The sequence below is a fragment of the Elephantulus edwardii genome, unplaced genomic scaffold (assembly GCF_000299155.1).
Source record: "Elephantulus edwardii isolate Elephantulus edwardi_28Jun2011 unplaced genomic scaffold, EleEdw1.0 scaffold00088, whole genome shotgun sequence".
NCBI lineage: Eukaryota > Metazoa > Chordata > Mammalia > Macroscelidea > Macroscelididae > Elephantulus > Elephantulus edwardii.
The window spans coordinates 11,207,733-11,226,332 of NW_006399838.1; the positions used below are offsets into that span (position 1 = coordinate 11,207,733).

An 18,600-nucleotide genomic window follows, 5' to 3' on the forward strand; every position below is an offset into this window, starting at 1 on the left:
ATATGATTAAATGTCTTAATTTTACAGGTGAAGATTCTGAAAGCAGAAATGTTAAGTAACTTCTCTGGAGTCATGTAATGGGACCCGTATCATTTCCCTCTTCATAAAAAAATGTATTCCCTTCCCCACATTTGACATCTTACTTGGTAAATGTGTGAATCAGAGTCAATTCCAGTTATATTTTCCCGAGAGGTAGATGAGCTTTCCCCCTTGAGCTAACTACCCTCCCTCTTCTACACACACACACACACACACACCCACACACACACATCTGTGGTGGACATAAGAACATTAATTAGTCCTCCCACCATCTGCTCGGAACATGCATAACTCCCTAACTCATTTGAGATTGCATTTTTAATGCTTGCCTTTCAAAGACCTCATTTTTTTTTTAAACATTGGCAAGAGTTAATCTTGAAAATTACAAACCCCAAATATGTTGAGTAAATGAAGCTCCATTTTCTCTGACAGCATTTGGTCTCGGCAATGATTGCAGCAGCTCCATCTGCATTTTGTAAGATGCCATCCCAACGGGCAGACTCGCACCAGCTTGATTTAGGAGCGTACTTCCAATAAGAATTCGCCGATTGTTGCTCCTGCTGCGGAGATACAGAGGCCCTTGGTCTTCAGGGCTTCGAGTCAGAGACACCGCTGCCCAGGAACACTGTGTCCCAGAGAAATATTTATTGTCCAGCGTTCCCTCTCAAGACTGCAGTTTTCAATCTTTTAAACTGCAGTTTGTTTCAGAGCTTTGATTTTGACAAGTTTTGAATTCCTTTTTATTGCCTTTGTTTTTTAAATTTCTTTGCTTTCCTAGACAGAATTTCTTAGCGTAAACAAAGGTGAAGTGACAGTATTTTTCATATGAATGTGGACTTACTTGATTTATTTTGTGGTAGCATATAGAAGATTGGTGTAGAGAACAAAAGGTTATGAAACAGTTGGACAAATATGTATCTCTCTAGTGTACTCTCTCTCTCTCTCTCTCTATATATATACATATTTATACATATATATACATATGTATACATATGTATATAAATATGTATATATAAAATATGTTGTTGTTGTTGTTAAGTGCCGTCGAGTCGCTGGTGACTCATAGTGACCCTATGAAGGAGAGTCCTCAACACTTGGGTGCCTTTCATCCTCTCTCCAGGTTCATAGGGTTTCCGGAGGCAAGCTATTATGGAAGTGGATGCCACTCCTGCTTCCAAGCTTGTATTAATTGGGGAGCTCCACCCCACTCTCTGTCTGCATTGGGTAACCAGCCATTAACGCATTTGACACATCAGATATAGATAGATACAGAGATAGAGATAGCAATAGAGATAGGTATAGATTAGATATAGATGATATAGATGTAGATGACATATAGATATAGATGTAGATATAGATGATATAGAGGTATAAAAATAGATATAGAATAGATATTCATAACTGGCACTCTAGCAGGCTTTCAGCTGTAAATCACACAGGAGGAGACTGCTCATTTTCCCCCCTCCCTTGGAGCTGCTGCTAGATTCAAACCAATCACTTTTAGGTTAACAGAGCAACTCCCTATCAACTACGCCATCAGAGTTGTTGTCCGCTATAGAGTCAGAACCAGGATGGGTTCATCAGAATCAGGATGGGTCCATCCCTGTTCCTTAAGTAGGTTTTCAGAAGCAGAGGAAATTGCCCGTCTGTCTTCCTTCCACAGAGAAGCTGATGGATTTGAACCGTGTGCCTTCAAGATTCCAGCACAGCATCTTAACACTATGCCACCAGATTGATATAAATTCATTTCTCGCCCTGTGACAACCTTTGTATTTGTGAAACTAGTCATTCAACACATGTTTATTTGGTGTCTACCATGGCTAAGTGCCTAATATGACATCAAATATGCTGCTGAATTATAGTTATTTATATCTTTAAAACTCAAACTTATTACCACCAGGTCAGGACTGGCTTATAGATGAGTTTTTCAGGGGCTATAAATTGTATGGCACGAGTTAGCCCTTTTTTTTTTTTCAGAGAAGCAGCTGGTGGAGTTGAACTATCTGTTTTTGGGTGGCAATCACAATTCTCTACCTACTAGGCCATTTATATCTCACATTAGTTTAAGATGAATAATAAACATAACTAATAGAGTGAATTCCTACACATAAACGATTTCCACCCTGTATTTTCCTAGCAACAACTCAAAACATCTCTTCCAAAACCGTCTCTGATTTATCTGAAGAATGTTTTAGCAGTTTCTTCCTTAATAGAAAGGATGCCCAGACTGAACAAACTGTACTTGACAACTAAACAAAGAATGGATGATTCAATCCACCTGGTATTTCTATAGAAGAAAAGTCAGGTGATGTCAGAGCCAAGAAAACCTCACCAAGCTGTTCGGCTCTGTATCCCATGGAACCACCAAGAGCTAGAATTGGCTCGTAAACAATGTGTTTGATTTAATTTTCTTTATCTAACTGAGCTCATAAATAAGTTATACGATATAATATGTTGTTATTGTGTGCCATCAAGTCACTTGCGATTCATAGTAACCCTATGTACAACAGCCCTAAACCCTACTCTGTCCTGTGCCAATCTTATTGTCTCCAACACACCCATACCCATTACCCCAGTAACTGAAACAGTCCATCTCATAGAGGGTCTTCCTCTCCTGCACTGTCCCTCCACCCTCCCATGCATAATGTCCCTCTCCAAGGACTGGTCCCTCCTTGTAACATGTCCAAAGTATGTCAAATGAAGCATCAGAATCCTTGCCTCCAAGGAGCAGTTTGGATTCACCCTCTCCAGAACAAACTTGTTTGCTCACCTTGCAGTCCATGTTATATTCAGTACTCTTCTCCAGCACCAAAGCTCAAAGGCATCAATTCTCTATCATCCCTAGTCATTGTCCAGCTCTCTGATACATAGCAAGTAACTGCAAAGACTATGGCCTGGACCAGGTGCACCTTAGTCTCCAGACTGACATTGTTGCTCTTCAGCACTCTGGAGAGGTCTCTGACAGCAGACTTTCCCAATGCAATCCATCTTTTAATTTCCTGGCTGCTGGTGCCAAGAGTGTTGATTGCAGAGCCAAGCAAACTAAAAGAGTACCAGTCAGGAAACCAAGAGACAAATTGCTTTGGGGAAGTCTGCTGTCAGGCACCTCTCCAGGGGCTGCACCCACTTCATGATCTCTCACAGCTCTTTAGCACCAACTTGTGAGGATGACGCCAGGCAGATCAAGGTTCCCATAGTGCACCCGATATCACCTACAACAACACAACAATTCCAAGGCAGATCCCCCCCGCCCCTCAAAGTAATAAAAACCACCTTGGATTGGGAGATGCATTTAACATGTATAATATTGGCATAGCCTGTCTCCCGAGGGTGGATTGAGACACACAGTCTTCCGAGAAGAAAGGAAATCAGTACAGAATATTGACTTCAGTGTGAAGTGTCACAACTTGAGTGAGTTCTTTTGCTATGTGTACGGTACAATTTCATTATCCCGACTTTCTGTGAACAATGTAGGCTGTTGCGAATTTGCCTTCCTCTGACTACTGCTGCTGTTGTTGTGATGGTGGTGGTGGTGGTGATGTGCCATTGAGTTGGAACTGACTCCTAGCTGACCTTCCAGAGGTGATAGCTCGAAGGGAGGAGAAAATGTTCATTCTTCTCTTGCTGAACAGCCTGGAAAGTTGTACCATATGCCTTTGGGATTGCAATGCAGCTTCTTACCACTGGACCACCCCTCCTCAAATGTTAATTTACAGCATAATGTTTTTACAATTGACCTAAGAGTTTTCACTATACTACCTCACCTTCTCTTCATACAGCCCAGCCTCCCATATAATCTGTTCTGCATATAGGTTGAAAAGGTATGGAGATAGGACACATCCCTGGGGTGCACCCTTCCCAATTTTGACCATGAAGTGTTTCCTTGCTCTGTTCACAGGTGACTCACTGGCATATAACAAAAACAACAGCCACCTCACTTTAACCTAAAGCCATCCTTTGAGATAAATAATATTACTGTTTCCATTTTAAAAAGTAATTCAATATATGCACACCTATGTTTATTGCAGCTTTGTTAGCAATAGCAAAGAGCTGGAAACCACCCAAGTGCCCATCAACAAACAAATGGATAGAGAAGCTGTGATATATTCACATAATGGTATAGTATGCTGCATTGAAATACAAGGAACTCATAAAATATTATGCAAAATGGATGACATTGGAGGACATTATGCTGAGTGAAATATCTCAGTCACAAATGGACAAGTATTGCATGACATCAAGTTGAGGGAAGACAGAAAAGGAGGGGAGGAATGATGTATATTACATTGAAACAGATGAGGGAGAGAACTGTTTAAAAGGGGCTTATGAATGGGTATTCTTGTCACTACAGAAGTCCAGAGTGAAGGCTGCATAGTGGAGTGGACTTGGGGGGAGGGGAACTGCATAACAATGAAAGAGTTTTTCTTTCTTTTCAAGGAGAAGAGTGAATTGGGAGGGGGGTGAATAGGGAGAAGAGTGCAACAGTTAATGACTGGAAACCCTAAGTCTCTGTAAACTTTCATTAAAATTAATTTTAAAAAATAAATATTTACAGTGAATTGGAATTTAAAAAAAGTGATTCAATCTGGTAACGAACCTGACCAAAAATGAAAGAGCCAGGACTTCAATCTAGTGTCTTGAACCCAATTTCTGGCCTTTTGCGTTTTGGTTTTTTTTTACTTTGTTTCCTAACATATCCACTCTTCACTTATTTATTTGGCTAGACTACAAGGAACAGGACTCAGTATATTCCTTCCATCTTTTTTTAATACTTCCGGGATCATTTAACGTTCTGCCGAAAGCATCTTTGATTATAGCAACTCGAGGTTTGAATTTGTTCTTCAGTTCCTTGAGCTTAAGATATGCTGAGCAAGTTCGGCCCTTTTGATTTTCCGACTCCAACTCCTTGCACATTTCATTGTAATATTTTGCTTTGTCATCCCGTGCTGCCTTTTGAAATCTTCTATTCAACTCTTTAGTATCTTGAATACTTCCCTGTGCTTTGGCTTCTCTGCGCTCCAGTGCAATTTTCAGAGTCTCTTCTGACATCCATTTTGGTCTTTTCTTCCTCTTCTGTCTTTGCAATGACCGTTTGCACTCTTCCTGGATGATACCCTTGATATCCTCCCACAACTCATCTGGCCTTCGTTCATTAGTGTTCAAAGCCTCAAATCTGTTCCTGAGATGGTTCTGAAATTCAGGTGGGATAGACTCAAGGTCATATTTTGGTTGCCTCGGATTTGGTTTAATTTTCCTCAGCTTTAGCTTGAATTTGCATATGAGTAGTTGGTGGTCTGTTCCACAATCAGCTCCTGGCCTAGTTTTCACAGCTGATATTGAGCTTCTCCAGCGGTTCTTTCCACATATGTAATCGATCTGATTCCTATGTATGCCATCAGGTGAAATCCAGGTATATAACCTGCGTTTATGCCTCTTAAAAAATGTATTTGCTATGAATGCTATGCATTGATTGTGCAAAATTTGATCATTCTCTCTCCAGCTCCATTTCTGTCACCGAGTCCATGTTTTCCAACTACTGAATCTTCCTCTTTAGTTCGCTTGGCTCCATAGTCAACAGTCTTGGCACCAGCAGCCAGGAAATTAAAAGGCACCTTGCAATGGGAAAGTCTGCTGTTAGGGACCTCTCCAAAGTGCTGAAGAGCAGTGGTGTCTCTCTGGAGACTAAGGTGCGTCTGATACAGGCCATGGTCTTCACAATCTCCTGTTATGCATCAGAGAGTTGGACAATGACCAAGGAGGATAGAAGGAGAATTGATGCCTTTGAGCTGTGGTGCTGGAGAAGAGTACTGAGAATACCATGGACTGCTAGGATTTGTCCTGGAGAGGGTTAAACCGGGTGGCTCCTTGGAGGCAAGGATTCTGAGGCTCCATCTAACTTACTTTGGACATGTAGTGAGGAGGGACCGGTCCTTGGAGAGGGACATCATGCTTGGGAGGGTGGAGGGACGGTGCAGGAGAGGAAGGCCCTCTATGAGGTGGATTGATTCAGTGACTGGGATAATTGGGATGGGAGTGTCAGAGACAGTGTGATTGGCACAGGACAGAGCGGAGTTTAGGGCTGTTGTACATAGGATTGCTATGAGTCGCAGGCAACTCGACGGCACATAACAACAACAACAAGGACCAGGTAATTACTCAGAAATTACAAAAGTAAGAGAATGACCATAGGAGATTACACAATCGAGGAGGATGACTGGATCCTTGCATAGCTTCCAAATTACATCACAATAACTGCATAATTGCCAACTGACATCATTACATAATTTCTAAAACACTGAAAACCATGGCTTAGCCAAATTTACACACCACCGGCGACACTTAAACCATTACCACCAGGGTTACTCACGTCACCCTTTCATATTGGCTAATGCTGGTTGTACATTGCTCATATACAACATAGCAAAATAGGACATCTTTTACTACGACTCAACCAATTAATTTAATGGTGATTGCAGAATGTCAGGTAACGTGATAGTAACAGATGGATGATTTCTCATGTCCTTGCTTTTTACTTTTGTCCACTTGCCAGCTGAGTTAGCATTTACTGTGGTCGTTAGCAAGTGACCCACAAAAGACTGTCCACCAGAGAACGCATAGAAGTCTCCAGCCTTTGCATTCTCCCTTGGAGAGGTCTTTGCTGCATAAATGTTGTTACTGTTGTGTGGCTCTGGAGGAGACACAGACTCGTACCTGATTGTCCAGAGTGTTTTCAGAGTCTGTAAATTGCCCTGGAAGAGACTGCCCATCTTTCTCCCTTGGAGTAACTAGTGGGTTTTAACTGTGTGCTTTTGGGTGGGTAGCAAAATTCCTTACCCTCAAGTCATCAATGAGAGAAACCTTAGTTTCTTATTTGCTAAAATGTGTTAGTAGTAACATCCATATCATAGTGCTGCACAGAGAATTAGGTGAAACAATCTCAGTAAAGTTCTCAGTAGAGTGTCTACCAGCATTCTGTACAAAACTGGTGCCTTTAAATGATGGTGTTGAGTCATGAAATATTATACAAAACGGGAGACCATGGAGGACATGATGCTGAGTGAAATATCTCAGTCACAAAAGGACAAATACTGCATGGTGCCACTGTTTTAAAACGGGACTGACATTGCGGTTGGGGGAAAACTAAGAAAAGAGGGGATAAATAATGTATACTGCATTGAAACAGATGAGGGAGAGAACATTTTCAAGACAAGAGTCCAGAATAAGAGCTGCATAGTTAAGTGGACTGGGGTGGAAAGGGATTGTGTAACAACGAAAGAATTTTTTTTTTCTTTTCAAAGAGATAAGTGAACTAGAGGGAAGGGGTGGGTAGGGTAGAAAAGGTGCAACAATGAATGCATGGATATCCACCATTTCTGTAAACTTTCATTAAAATCTCAACTAAAAATATTTTTTTTTAAATAAATGAAGATGTTGGTGAAGAAGAGAGAATATATCAGAAGACTGAACAAATCTGTCTTAGAGGAAGTGTAGTTATAATGCTCCTTGGAAACAAGCATGGTGGAACTTTGTCTCATACAGTTTATAATGTTATCAGGAGGGGCCAGTTTCTGTAGAAAGATCATGCTTGGTGAATTACAGAGTCAGAGAAAAGGAAGACTTTCAACAAGATGCATTGACTTTGGGCTGGAACAGACATAACCACGATGGTGAGAGTGGTGCAATGCCCAGCAGTGTTTGGTTCTGTTGCAGGAAACCCTGGTGGTCTAGTGGTAAGGAGCTGTGCTGCCGTCCTGGAGGTCTGTGGTTTGAATCCACTATCTGCCGGAGAAGAATGAGCCATCTTCTTCTGTGCAATTTACTGTCTCTGACAACCGGCTAGAGGGTCAGATATGGGTCAGTTTCAACTCAGTGGTGTATAACAATGAGTCAATACGGAGCTCGAGCGACCTAAGTTATAAGGCATTGTTCTGTCAACCCAAAGGCACACTGTTCAAATCCAGTAGTTGCTGTGTGGAACGAAGGTGAGCAACCTTCTTCCACATCATTTATAGCCTCCAAAGACTTCCTGGAGGGTCAGTTAGAGTCAGTTCCAATTTGACAGCGCACACAACAACAGCATGGGTCAAAACCAACTTGATCACACCTGACCATCACAACCGTGGTTTTATTATTGTTGTTGTTAAGTGCCGTCGAGTTGTAGACGACTCATAGTGACCCCATGAACGAAAGTCCTCGACAGTTGCGTGACTTTCATCCTTTCTCCATGTTCATAGGGTTTACCCAAGGCAAGCTGTATGTGGAAGTGGATGCCACTCCTGCTTTCTAGCTTATTTTAATCAGGGTGCTCCACCAAACACTGTCAGCCATGCGTAACCATTATCACATTTGACACATCAGTGTCACAGTGTTTAGCATCACAGCAACCACGAGTTACCTCTGTTTAGCAAGTGGACACACCAGGGCTATACGACCTAGAAGAATGTTTCACCAAAAACAATTAAAGACAGGCCTGAGGGCTGCGGATTAGAGTCACCCACCTGTGTCTTGGGAGCATCACTTTTGGTCTAATCGTCCAGCTGGTCTTTCTCTGTGCTGTTAAGTGCCATCAAGTCGTAGACTACTCATAGTGATCCTATCATATAAATTATAGGTAGTGTGACCTTGAACAAGACAGTAATAGATTTTGTTTCTTCATTAGTAAGAAAATTGGGATAAGACCAAATGTATTTTGGGACTATTAGAAGGTTTAGCAAAACCAGCCATGTGAAAAGTGCTTAGCACAACATCTAGCATATACTAGAGGCTCAGTAATTATTCATTTTCAAGCAAATTGCTTTCCCTCTATCTTCAAGGAGGCAGTCAATAAGTGTTTACTGAATTCTCAGTGACACCTTTCATTCAATGCTTTTATGACTGTTTTTTTTAAGCGATTCTATACATGGTTGCAAGTGTTCAATATCAAAGTGACTTTGACAAACTGTACTAAAGCTCCAAGTGAAATAGAATGCGGTGTTCTCACAGGGTAGCACACAAAGAAATTTGGTAGCTTAGTGCGGAGTAATTGCCCAGTGTTGTGAAAGCGCTGCTGGCGGCCAGCAAACGCACATATGACTTGGAACATGGTTACTGGATTCAAAGGGGAAGACTTTTTTTAAAAAAAAAAAAAAAGCAAAGAGAGGTTTGAAACTGATTAGCTGCTAGGAAGCTCTGTGAGAATTTGCATAAACAGATTTAATTAGCGAATATTTTCAAGTGCTTGGTTCTCTGTATTCAGGTCAGTGAATCCTAAGTGTTTACTGATGAAATAGTCCCAGTGGCCTTTTGCAAATGAGTAGGAATGTTTAAGTCAATAACTAGAATTTTCTCATTTTTGTATCCACCTCCTACACACCTTTTTTTCTTCATGTAGCTACCACTGCTTTCTTAAACTAGAACTTACTGTGTGATGACAGGCAATTTATTGTAAAATTGCATGCTTAGTTATTTTAGGGTATTAATATTTAGTACTTCCCCCTCCACGGTCAAATATTCCATTAGCCTGAGAAATGTTGTTAATGAAAATACAGTTTTATCATTTTCACCATTGTTCAGTAGCTCAAGAAAGGGTTGTGTTGTGTTGCTTAAGAGTTAGGAAGGGACCCAATTTCTTATATTAAGAAAAATTAATTTAAGATTAATATTCACTATTCATTTTATGTATATGTTGTTGTTGTTGTTATTAGGTGCCACCGAGTCGAGTACGACTCATCATGACCATATGAACAAAAGATCTGGACCTAGTCCTGTTCTGCGCCATCTTAACACTTCCTGACACACAGAGCCCATTGCAGCAGTCACTGTGTCAATCCACCTGGTTGAGAGTCTCCCTCTCTTTCCTGGACCCTCAACCTTCCTAACATCATGTCCTTCTTCAAGGAACAGCACTTTCTAGCAACATGTCCAAAGTATGTGAGTCGAAATCACATCATTCTTGCCTCCAAAGAACACTCTGGCTGCACCCTCTCCAAGACGTATCTATTTGTTCTCTTGGCCGTCCATGGAATGTTTAGTGCTCTTCTCCAACACCACAGCTCAATGGCATCAATTCTCCTTCTGTCATCTTTATTCATTGTCCAGGTCTCAGCTGCATAGCTAACAATTGGAAAGACCATGGCCTGAATCAGATGCACTTTAGTCCTCAAACTGACATCACTACTCTTCAATAATTTAAAAAGGTCTTTAACTGCAGATTTTCCCAATGCAATATGTCTCTTTATTTCCTGACTGCTTATACCAAGGGTATTAATTGTGGATTCAGGCAAGATGAAGCTACTGACAGTTTCAATCTCCTCTCCATCCGTCATGACACTGCCTATTGGTCCAATGGTAAAAAATCTTTATTTTCTTGATATTGAAAAGCAATCCATATTGAAGGCTGCATTCCTTGATCTTCTGCAACTAGTGCTTCAAATCCTCCTCACTTTCAGCAAGCAAGATGTGTCATCTGCATAAGGCAGGTTTTTGATGAGTCTCCCTCCAATCCGTCAGAGCAGCTTGAACTTCTTCCTTCATCACCATTGCCTCTTGGTCATGTTGTTTCATAAAATTCTTCTTTGTCAGCTAATTCTTTTTGGTACAGTGACTCTGTTTACTCCTTTCATATTCTTTTAATACTTCCTGGATCGTTCAATATTCTGTCCATAGCATCTCTAAGTATTGCCACTAGAAGCTTGAATTTGTTCTTCAGTTCCGTCAGCTTAAGAAATGCCAAGCAATTGATTTTCTGACCTCTAGCTCTTTGCATATTTCATTGTCACATGGATCTTGGCTGAAAGCAGAGAGTACCCGAGGAATGTCTCTTTCTTTCATTGATACAAAGACATTTGACTACATGGATCATGACAAATTATGTCTAACCTTGAGAAGAATGGAAATCCCAGAACACTTGTTTGTGCTCATGCAAAACCTAAATTTGGACCAGGAAGTGGTCCTCAGAACAGAGCAAAGAAATACTGTGCCATTCAAAATTAGGAAAGGAATGAGGTAGGGATGCATCTTGGTTCCAAACCTTTTCAACCTATATGTGGGACAGATCATTCTGGAAGTTAGAGTCTATGAGGAGGAATGTGATGAGGAAGACTCATCAACAACATGCATTGCGCAAATGACACAACGTTACTTGCCCAAACAGAAGACAGCCTGAAGCATTTGCTGCATAAGATCATAGACTGTAATCTCCAATAGGGATTGAAGCCTAACATCAATAAAAACAATGATTTTCATCGCTGGGCCAATTGACAGCATCACGATTTCAACTTGCTCAGATCACTCTTGGCATCAGTAGTCAGGAAATCAAAAGATGGATTGCATTAGGAAAAACCTGCTGTCAGAGACTTCTCCAGAGTGCTAAAGAGCAAAGAAGTCAGTCTAGAGACTAAGGTATGCCGGATTCAGGCCATAGTCTTTGTAGTTATTTGCTATGCATGAGAGAGCCGGACACTGACTGAGGATAACAGTAAAAGAATCAATGCCTTTGAATTGCTCAAGAAGAGTGTTAAACTTTCCATGAACTATCAAGAGATATAACCATAAATAATTTCACAAACATTTATGGAACCTGTATCTAAAGTATCGTTAAATTTCTATGTAAGAAGATAAATTTTATTCTCAGATAAAATGACCTAGGAGGTCAATTAGGGGAAAGGCTCACTCCCAGAGCCAGCATACGGAAGTGTTAGGGCGAGAGCTTCCTGGTATCCTCCTGGCCAGAAGCTGCTCCAGTTCCGACACCTGGTCATGCCACTCTGTAGACCTAAGAAAAACAATAGACTTCAGAAGAGCGGACTTCAACCAGGTGAGAGACTCACTCCCAGAGCCAATACACCTTGTGGTGCTGGGGAGAGAGGGGCCTGCAACTCCTTGAGAGGGAAAGTTCTCCAGGGGGCTGCCATCAGGGGTGAGACTAACACCCAGAGCCAGCATATTGAAATGCTAGCGTGGGATCTTCCTGCAGAAGATTCCTCCTCCAGAATACTCCGGTCCAGGAACCTGGTCGAGGCACTCTGCATCCCTATGAAGAAAATAGATTTCAGAACCAGGCACTACAATCAGGTGAGAGACTCACTGCGAGTGAGTCTTCAACTCCCCAGGAGGAAAACAGTTCCAGCAGTGGAGCAGGGGCTGGTGGGGCCAGCCCATAGACCAAAGAGGGCAATAGATTTCACAAGAGGGGGCTGCAATCAGAGGAGAAGCCCAATCCCAGAGCCAACACCTTCTGGTGCTGGGGCATGAGGAACCTGCAACTCTCTGAGAGGGGAAACTGCTTCTGCAGGTGGGACACCTCGCTGCCGCTGGAACAAAGAGGACAAATAGAATTTCAGACAGAGGGCTGAAATCAGGCAAGAGACTCACTACCAGAGCAAACAAATTGATGTGTTGAGAAAGAAACTGCCAGCCATACCCCCACCACCTCAAATAGAAACTCTTCCAGGTCAGGAACCTGGCAGTACCCACTGCAGCTCAACACAATAAGCTTCAGGAAAGGGGGCTACAAAAAGGTGACCTTCCTGCAGGGCTATCCTGTAGACCAGAGAGAATCTGAAAGACTTTAGGAATGGCAGACTTACCTGCAGCAAAGGTCTAGATAGAATTCCCACAGAATAATTTCCCCATCCCTAAAGACAGAAAACTTTAAGCCTGCAACTAATTAAAAAAAAAGTTGAAGAACTGTCAACAACCTATGCAGACACAATAGAAAAGCCTGACACCCCCCCCCCCCAAAAAAAAGTCATATAATATCAAGAAAAACAGAGAGGAAATAGAAGGAAAATTTATAAACTATTAGAATTATGTGGCATAATATAAAAAGAAACAGCATATGAAAATATATTGAAATAATAAAAAATATCTTCTCAAACCAGAATGCCATAAAACTAGAAAATAATAATACTTCTTACATTCCATGTTCCAATCACTGCTTACAGCTGTTTTTCCTCCTTTGTATTTCCCCATATGAGGCTATCATGCTGTATTCTCCTGGAATTTTAAGTAAGTTGAAAACTTTATTGAATGATTCATGGTGGCTCAAATTTCCACTCAGAGGCATCTCAAGTGGACAGGCTGCTGGTCTGCTTCTGAGAGCTGATGGCCTTGAAGACCCTGTGAAGCAGGTCTACATGGAGCTGGAACTGACAAGACAGCAAGTAACAGCAACAATGTGTGCATTAGCACACAACCTGCAATTGCAGATGTTAATATTACTCTTATACATGAAATAATAAGACAAAGTAACAATTGAAGTAACTATCTGTACTGTACATTCACAGAAATTAAGACAAAGGAATTTAAAAAGGTTGCTATGAGTAGCCTATGACTCAACTGCACTTTAATTTGCGACACTGAGGCCTGTTTTTCATTGTTTTTGGCAAAACGTTCTTGTAGGTCATAAAGCCCTGATCTGTCCACTTGCTGTACAGAGGTAACTTGTGGTCGCTGTGAAGCTGAACACTGTGTCACTGATGTGTCAAATGTGTTAATGGCTGGTTACCCAAAGTGGACAGAGTTGAGTGGAGCTCCCCGAATAAAACAAGCTTGGAAGCAGGTGTGGCATCCACTTCCATAACAGCTTCCTCCGGAAACCCTATGAACCTGGAGAAAGGATGAAAGTCACACTAGTGTTGAAGACTTTCCTTCATAGGGTCACTGAGTCGCCTACAACTGGAAGGCTCTTAACAACAACAACAACAGAATGAAAATCTTTCCAGGATGGGAACCAAAATTCCAAGATATAATTCTTTATTTTGTTAATCATATAATTTTAAAAATATATAAAATGATTTATGCAAGACATTTTATAAAAATATCTTTAAATAATGCAGTGATTCAGTTTAATGAATTTCAATGTAATGAATAGACTGAGTTGTCTTTTTTTTTTAATGGCAACAATAGAAAAGCCCTCAACGTTCACATTATGCAGCCAAAGCTTCAGCTCCGTCATAATCAGTTGGGGAAAGGGAGGAGATAGCAAAGTTTTAGTTGGGTTACTGGTGGTTGCCAGGAAACATAGAAAGACACCAGCACGGAGCAGACAAACAACTCCATACTGCTGGAAGGTGGCCTTCAGAGGAGAGTGCTTTGTTTATGGAAGTAAGGTTAGTCAATGGGCGTCTGACAAGTTGATTAGGAATGAATTTAAAATGAGAATCAGAAGCTGCCTTCTGAGTTGGTTGCTATAAACGTGGTGAAAGCTTAAACCAGTTTTAATAAAACCAGGTTGGAAAGAATGTCATGCAAGGAAGATTTCTTAAAGTATTCTATGCTGGATTTGGAAAATAAACTGAAATTAAAGAAGTATCACGGTCAACGGGGACTTTTTATTATTATTATTAATTTTAATGACAATTTATAGAGATTTTGGATTTCCATTTATTCATTGTTATACCTTTCTCCCTGCCTGCCCACCTTTCCCCTCCAATTCGTTTTTCTCTTTGAAAAGTAAAATTCTTTCATTGTTATACAATCCCTCCCCCCAAGTCCACCCCACTATGCAGCCTTCATTCTGGACTCATCAACAAGGACTTTTATGTCCTGCCTCTCACCTTGAACCTTTCTATCTTCTTTTTACTTTTAAATGTTTGCACTTTTATTTTGTAGTTCTATGGATAAGTTGGATTTCTTTCAAGGTTCCTAATGAAAATACCCACAAATAAATAGTTGATGGCTGCTGGGAAGCAGAGGAACAATCATGAGTTACCATAAAGCAATGTCTGAGCCAAAAGCGGGGTCATTGCTTGAGCACATGAACTCTGGGAGAGCAGACGGTGTCCCTGCAGATGGAGACGGTGGCCAGGCCTCGCTGGAAAACCAGCTCAGCGTGGCTGACTTTGTCAACATACAGAATGCTTTTGAGGTAAGCACTAACATTTCCTGGAGATGTTGTCGCGTTTACGAGAGATAATTAATGAAAGAGAGGGAAGCTTTTTGGTGGTTTTTTTTTTGTTGTTGTTGTTGAATTTTGTATGCCTTAACATTGAGGTGGAGGAACAGCAAGAGAGGAAGACCTTCAACCAGGTGAATTGACACAATAACTGCAGCGATTGGCTGGAGCGTGTTTGAGAGGAGGAGGAAGGCACAGGCTAGGACAAGGGTCAGATGTGTTGTTAAGAGTCATATTCGACACCATCTAATAGCAACAGCAACAGACACTAGTACAGGGTATTTAAAGTGCATTGACCTAACCATGTGCTTGGTAACCCAATTCCTCAGTTCTCGGGACTAAATGTGACTATTTTGAAATGGTTACTGATAAACATCATCACTATAAAAGAGAGATAATTTATTCTTAAGCAGTATTTTTCTTCAGAATCAACACATTTTGGGGAAATGTGAGGATATGTTTCTGACTGGAGAAAGTGAATCTCAAAAACAGCTTCAGTCATGTCAGTCTTACATGTTACTGCGATTGTGCTTGTATTGTATTTGACATAGTGGGGCTTGTCCAATCTCATAGTGACCCTACTTCTGCACCGTCCCATAATCCGTGGCGGATCACACTGTAAATAATACTTTTATGATTTATAGATATTGGTGGCTGATCTTTGGAAGTTGATTGTCAGGCCTTCCTTCTGTTATGGACGTGTTGTTGTAATGCACCAGCCAGTAAGTAACTTCCATCTCATAGTGACCTTGTGTAAAGCAGAAAGAAGCTCTGCTGACCTCACACCCGCCTCATAAGCTCCAGTGTGCTTACATTACGGGATGAGTTCATCTCTCTGACGGCCTGCCTTTCTTTTGCTAATCCTCTACTTTTCAGAGAAGCATGATGTGCTTCTCTGGAGACTGGCCCCTCCTTACATCATATCCAAAATGTATGAGGTGAATTCTTAATATCTTGGCCCCAAAGGAGAATTCTAATTGTACTCTTTACAAGATTGTTTGTTGTTGTTTTTCTGTGCTGTCGAGTCACTTGTGACTCATACTGCTCTATTCTGTGCCAAGCTCACTGTGTCTGACACACTCACCCTGATTACCCCAGTCACTGCATCAATCCACCTCATTGAGGGTCTTCCTCTCCTGCACTGTCCCTCCAACCTCCCAAGCATGACATCCCAACAAGGACTGGTCCCTCCTTGCAACATGTCTAAAGTATGTCAGAGGAAGCTTCAGAATCCTTGCCTCCAAGGAGCAGCCTGGTTTAACACTCTCTAGCATGAACTTATTCTATTCTTTTTGCCATCCTTGGTATATTCAATACTCTTCTCCAATACCACAGCTCAAAGGCATCAATTCTCCTGTCTTTCTTAGTCATTATCCAGCTTTCTTATGCATAGCAAGTGGTTGCAAAGACCATGGCCTCTATCAGGTGCACCTTAGTCTCCAGAATGACATCATAGTTTTTGTTTGTTTGGTTTTTTTGTTTTGAGAATATCTTCTGGCTAAACCTGGGCTTCTTTCTTCAGTAACATTTGTTCTGGATTATATGCTAATTTCTGAAGCAGTTGAGCACCAAATATTTGAGTTTTGTCCAGTGATTCTGTATTTGTTCTTTTTTTTTTACTATCTTTTTTTAATTTATTATATTCTTTTTTTATTTTTGTGTGCGTGTACTGTGAAATCAGATCTGACTGGTACAGGAGGAGATTGTCCCTCCTTCCCTGGCAGAGTACCTGGTGGATTCGAACCGTGCGCCTCTGGGATTGTAGTTGCAGCTCCTTGCCACTAGGCCACCAGAGCTGCTCCCCTATGTTCTTTTTTTTTTTTTTTTAACGATTCCTGTGTTATTCAAATTTTGTTGAAGAATCTCTTCTTGTAACTTAAGGCTTGAAATTTTTCTTCATTTCTTTCAGCTTTGGAAATGCCGAGCGTATTCTTCCTTTTGGGTTTTCTAACTTCGGGTCTTTGCATATTTTGGAAATCGTGGTGCTTTGTCTCCTTGAGCTGTCCTTTGAAATTCTGTTCAGCAATCTTTTAATGATTTTTTCTGTTCTCTTAGCTTCTTTATGTTCAAGAGCAATTCGGATATCTGCTTAGGTCTTTTCTTTTTCCCTTGTTTTTGTAATGACTTTTTGCTTTCTTTAAGTAAGATGTCCTTGATGTTACCTTACAACTCATCAGGTCTTCTTTGGTCCTTAGTGTTCAAATGCTTCTAATCTATTCTTGAGACGGTGTCTAAATTCAGGGGAGATGTCAAGGTCATATTTTAAATGTGGTGGATTTGCTTTAATTTTTTTGTTAGCTCTAATTTGAGCGTTACTCACTTAATTACTTACTTCGGCAGAGTCAGTTCTAAATAGTAGAACCATTCATCATTTCTGAGGCAGTAAATCACAATAAAAAGAAGCTGCCCGTCTTTCACCAGTGAGTGGAACCACCAGAGACATATAGTCTTTAGAGTTGCCACACGACTTAGTGTGGACTGTATCACCATAGTGCCCTAATTTGAAGCCAAATAAGAGTGATGGATAGTTTTGTTCTGATGACTGATTTTGAGCTTCTCGATACTTTTCACAACTGTAGTCCACCAGAGGAGATCAATGTGTATAGTTACTGCTTATTTTTTTTTAAGAAAGCTCTTTTGTCATTAATAAGTTATTTGTAACTTATGGACTCATATGGAATTTTACCATATGATTTCTGATCTCATTTCTTTTACCAAGGCCATAATTGCTATCATTTCTTCTTCCTTATTTCCAACTTTTGAGTTCTAGTCACCAGTCATTATTAGTGCATCTTGATGACATGCTCAATCACTCTCAAATTGCAATGTTGTTGTTGTTAAGTGTCAAGTCACAGGGGACTCATAGTGACCCTATTAATGAAAGACTTGAACACGTTTATAACTTTCATCCTTTCTCCAGGTTCATAGAGTTTCCAGAAGCAAACAATTTCGAAAGTGGATGCCACTCCTGCTTCCAAGCTTGTTTTAATCAGGGAGTTCCGCCAGACTGTGATAGTTGGGGAAAATCCTTAATTTTACCATCTTTGGCTTTAGTGCTTGGTGCATAAAGTTTAATAAAGTCTTTTTTTTTTTTGTATGCATACATTGCTAGGTGCCATCAAGTTGACCGTGGCTCATAGCAACTCTATGAACAACAGATCTGAACCTTGTTTGGTCCTGAGCCATCTTCACAATTCTGACATACTCAAGTTCATTGTTGTAATCACTGCGTCAATCCATCTCCTTGAGGGTCCTTTGATTTTCCTCCTTTTTTTCTGACCCGCCCCCTTTTCCAGCTTCCATGAAGTCCTTTCCCAGGACTGATGCTGTTAACAATATGCCCAAAGTACTTGTAATGTAGTTTCACCAACCTTGCCTTCAAGGGGTATCCTGGGGTATGCATGTTGCGTAATCATTTTATAATCAACAACATTCTACTTAATAATCTTGAGACATTCCTTTTGATGATAATGCAGCACCTTTACGTGCATAGTCGAGCATATGATTCTCTTATTCAAAATGACCATTTTAACTTATGACCTTGCACCTCTGGGCACACCCTTAGTGGCATACCTTCTCCAAATCTGACTGCCACCTTTCATTGTTGAAAGACTCGCTGGGTGAGAGTAATGGCTCACTTTTGACAGTTAAGGTAGTAATACCAAGAAAAGCAAAAGTAGAAAAAA

The 18,600-nt window shown here is 40.8% G+C and overlaps 1 protein-coding gene across 1 annotated transcript in view; it reads left to right on the forward strand.

Annotated features, from left to right (window-relative positions):
• Window positions 1-14,740: 14,740 nt before the first annotated feature.
• The window catches only part of WDR49 (WD repeat domain 49), a 199,406-nt gene continuing 195,546 nt past the window's right edge, over window positions 14,741-18,600 (forward strand). Inside the window, exon 1 of the mRNA XM_006890389.1 lies at window positions 14,741-14,887. Coding sequence (XP_006890451.1) covers window positions 14,741-14,887 — 147 coding nt within the window. The remainder of the gene's footprint in view (window positions 14,888-18,600) is intronic.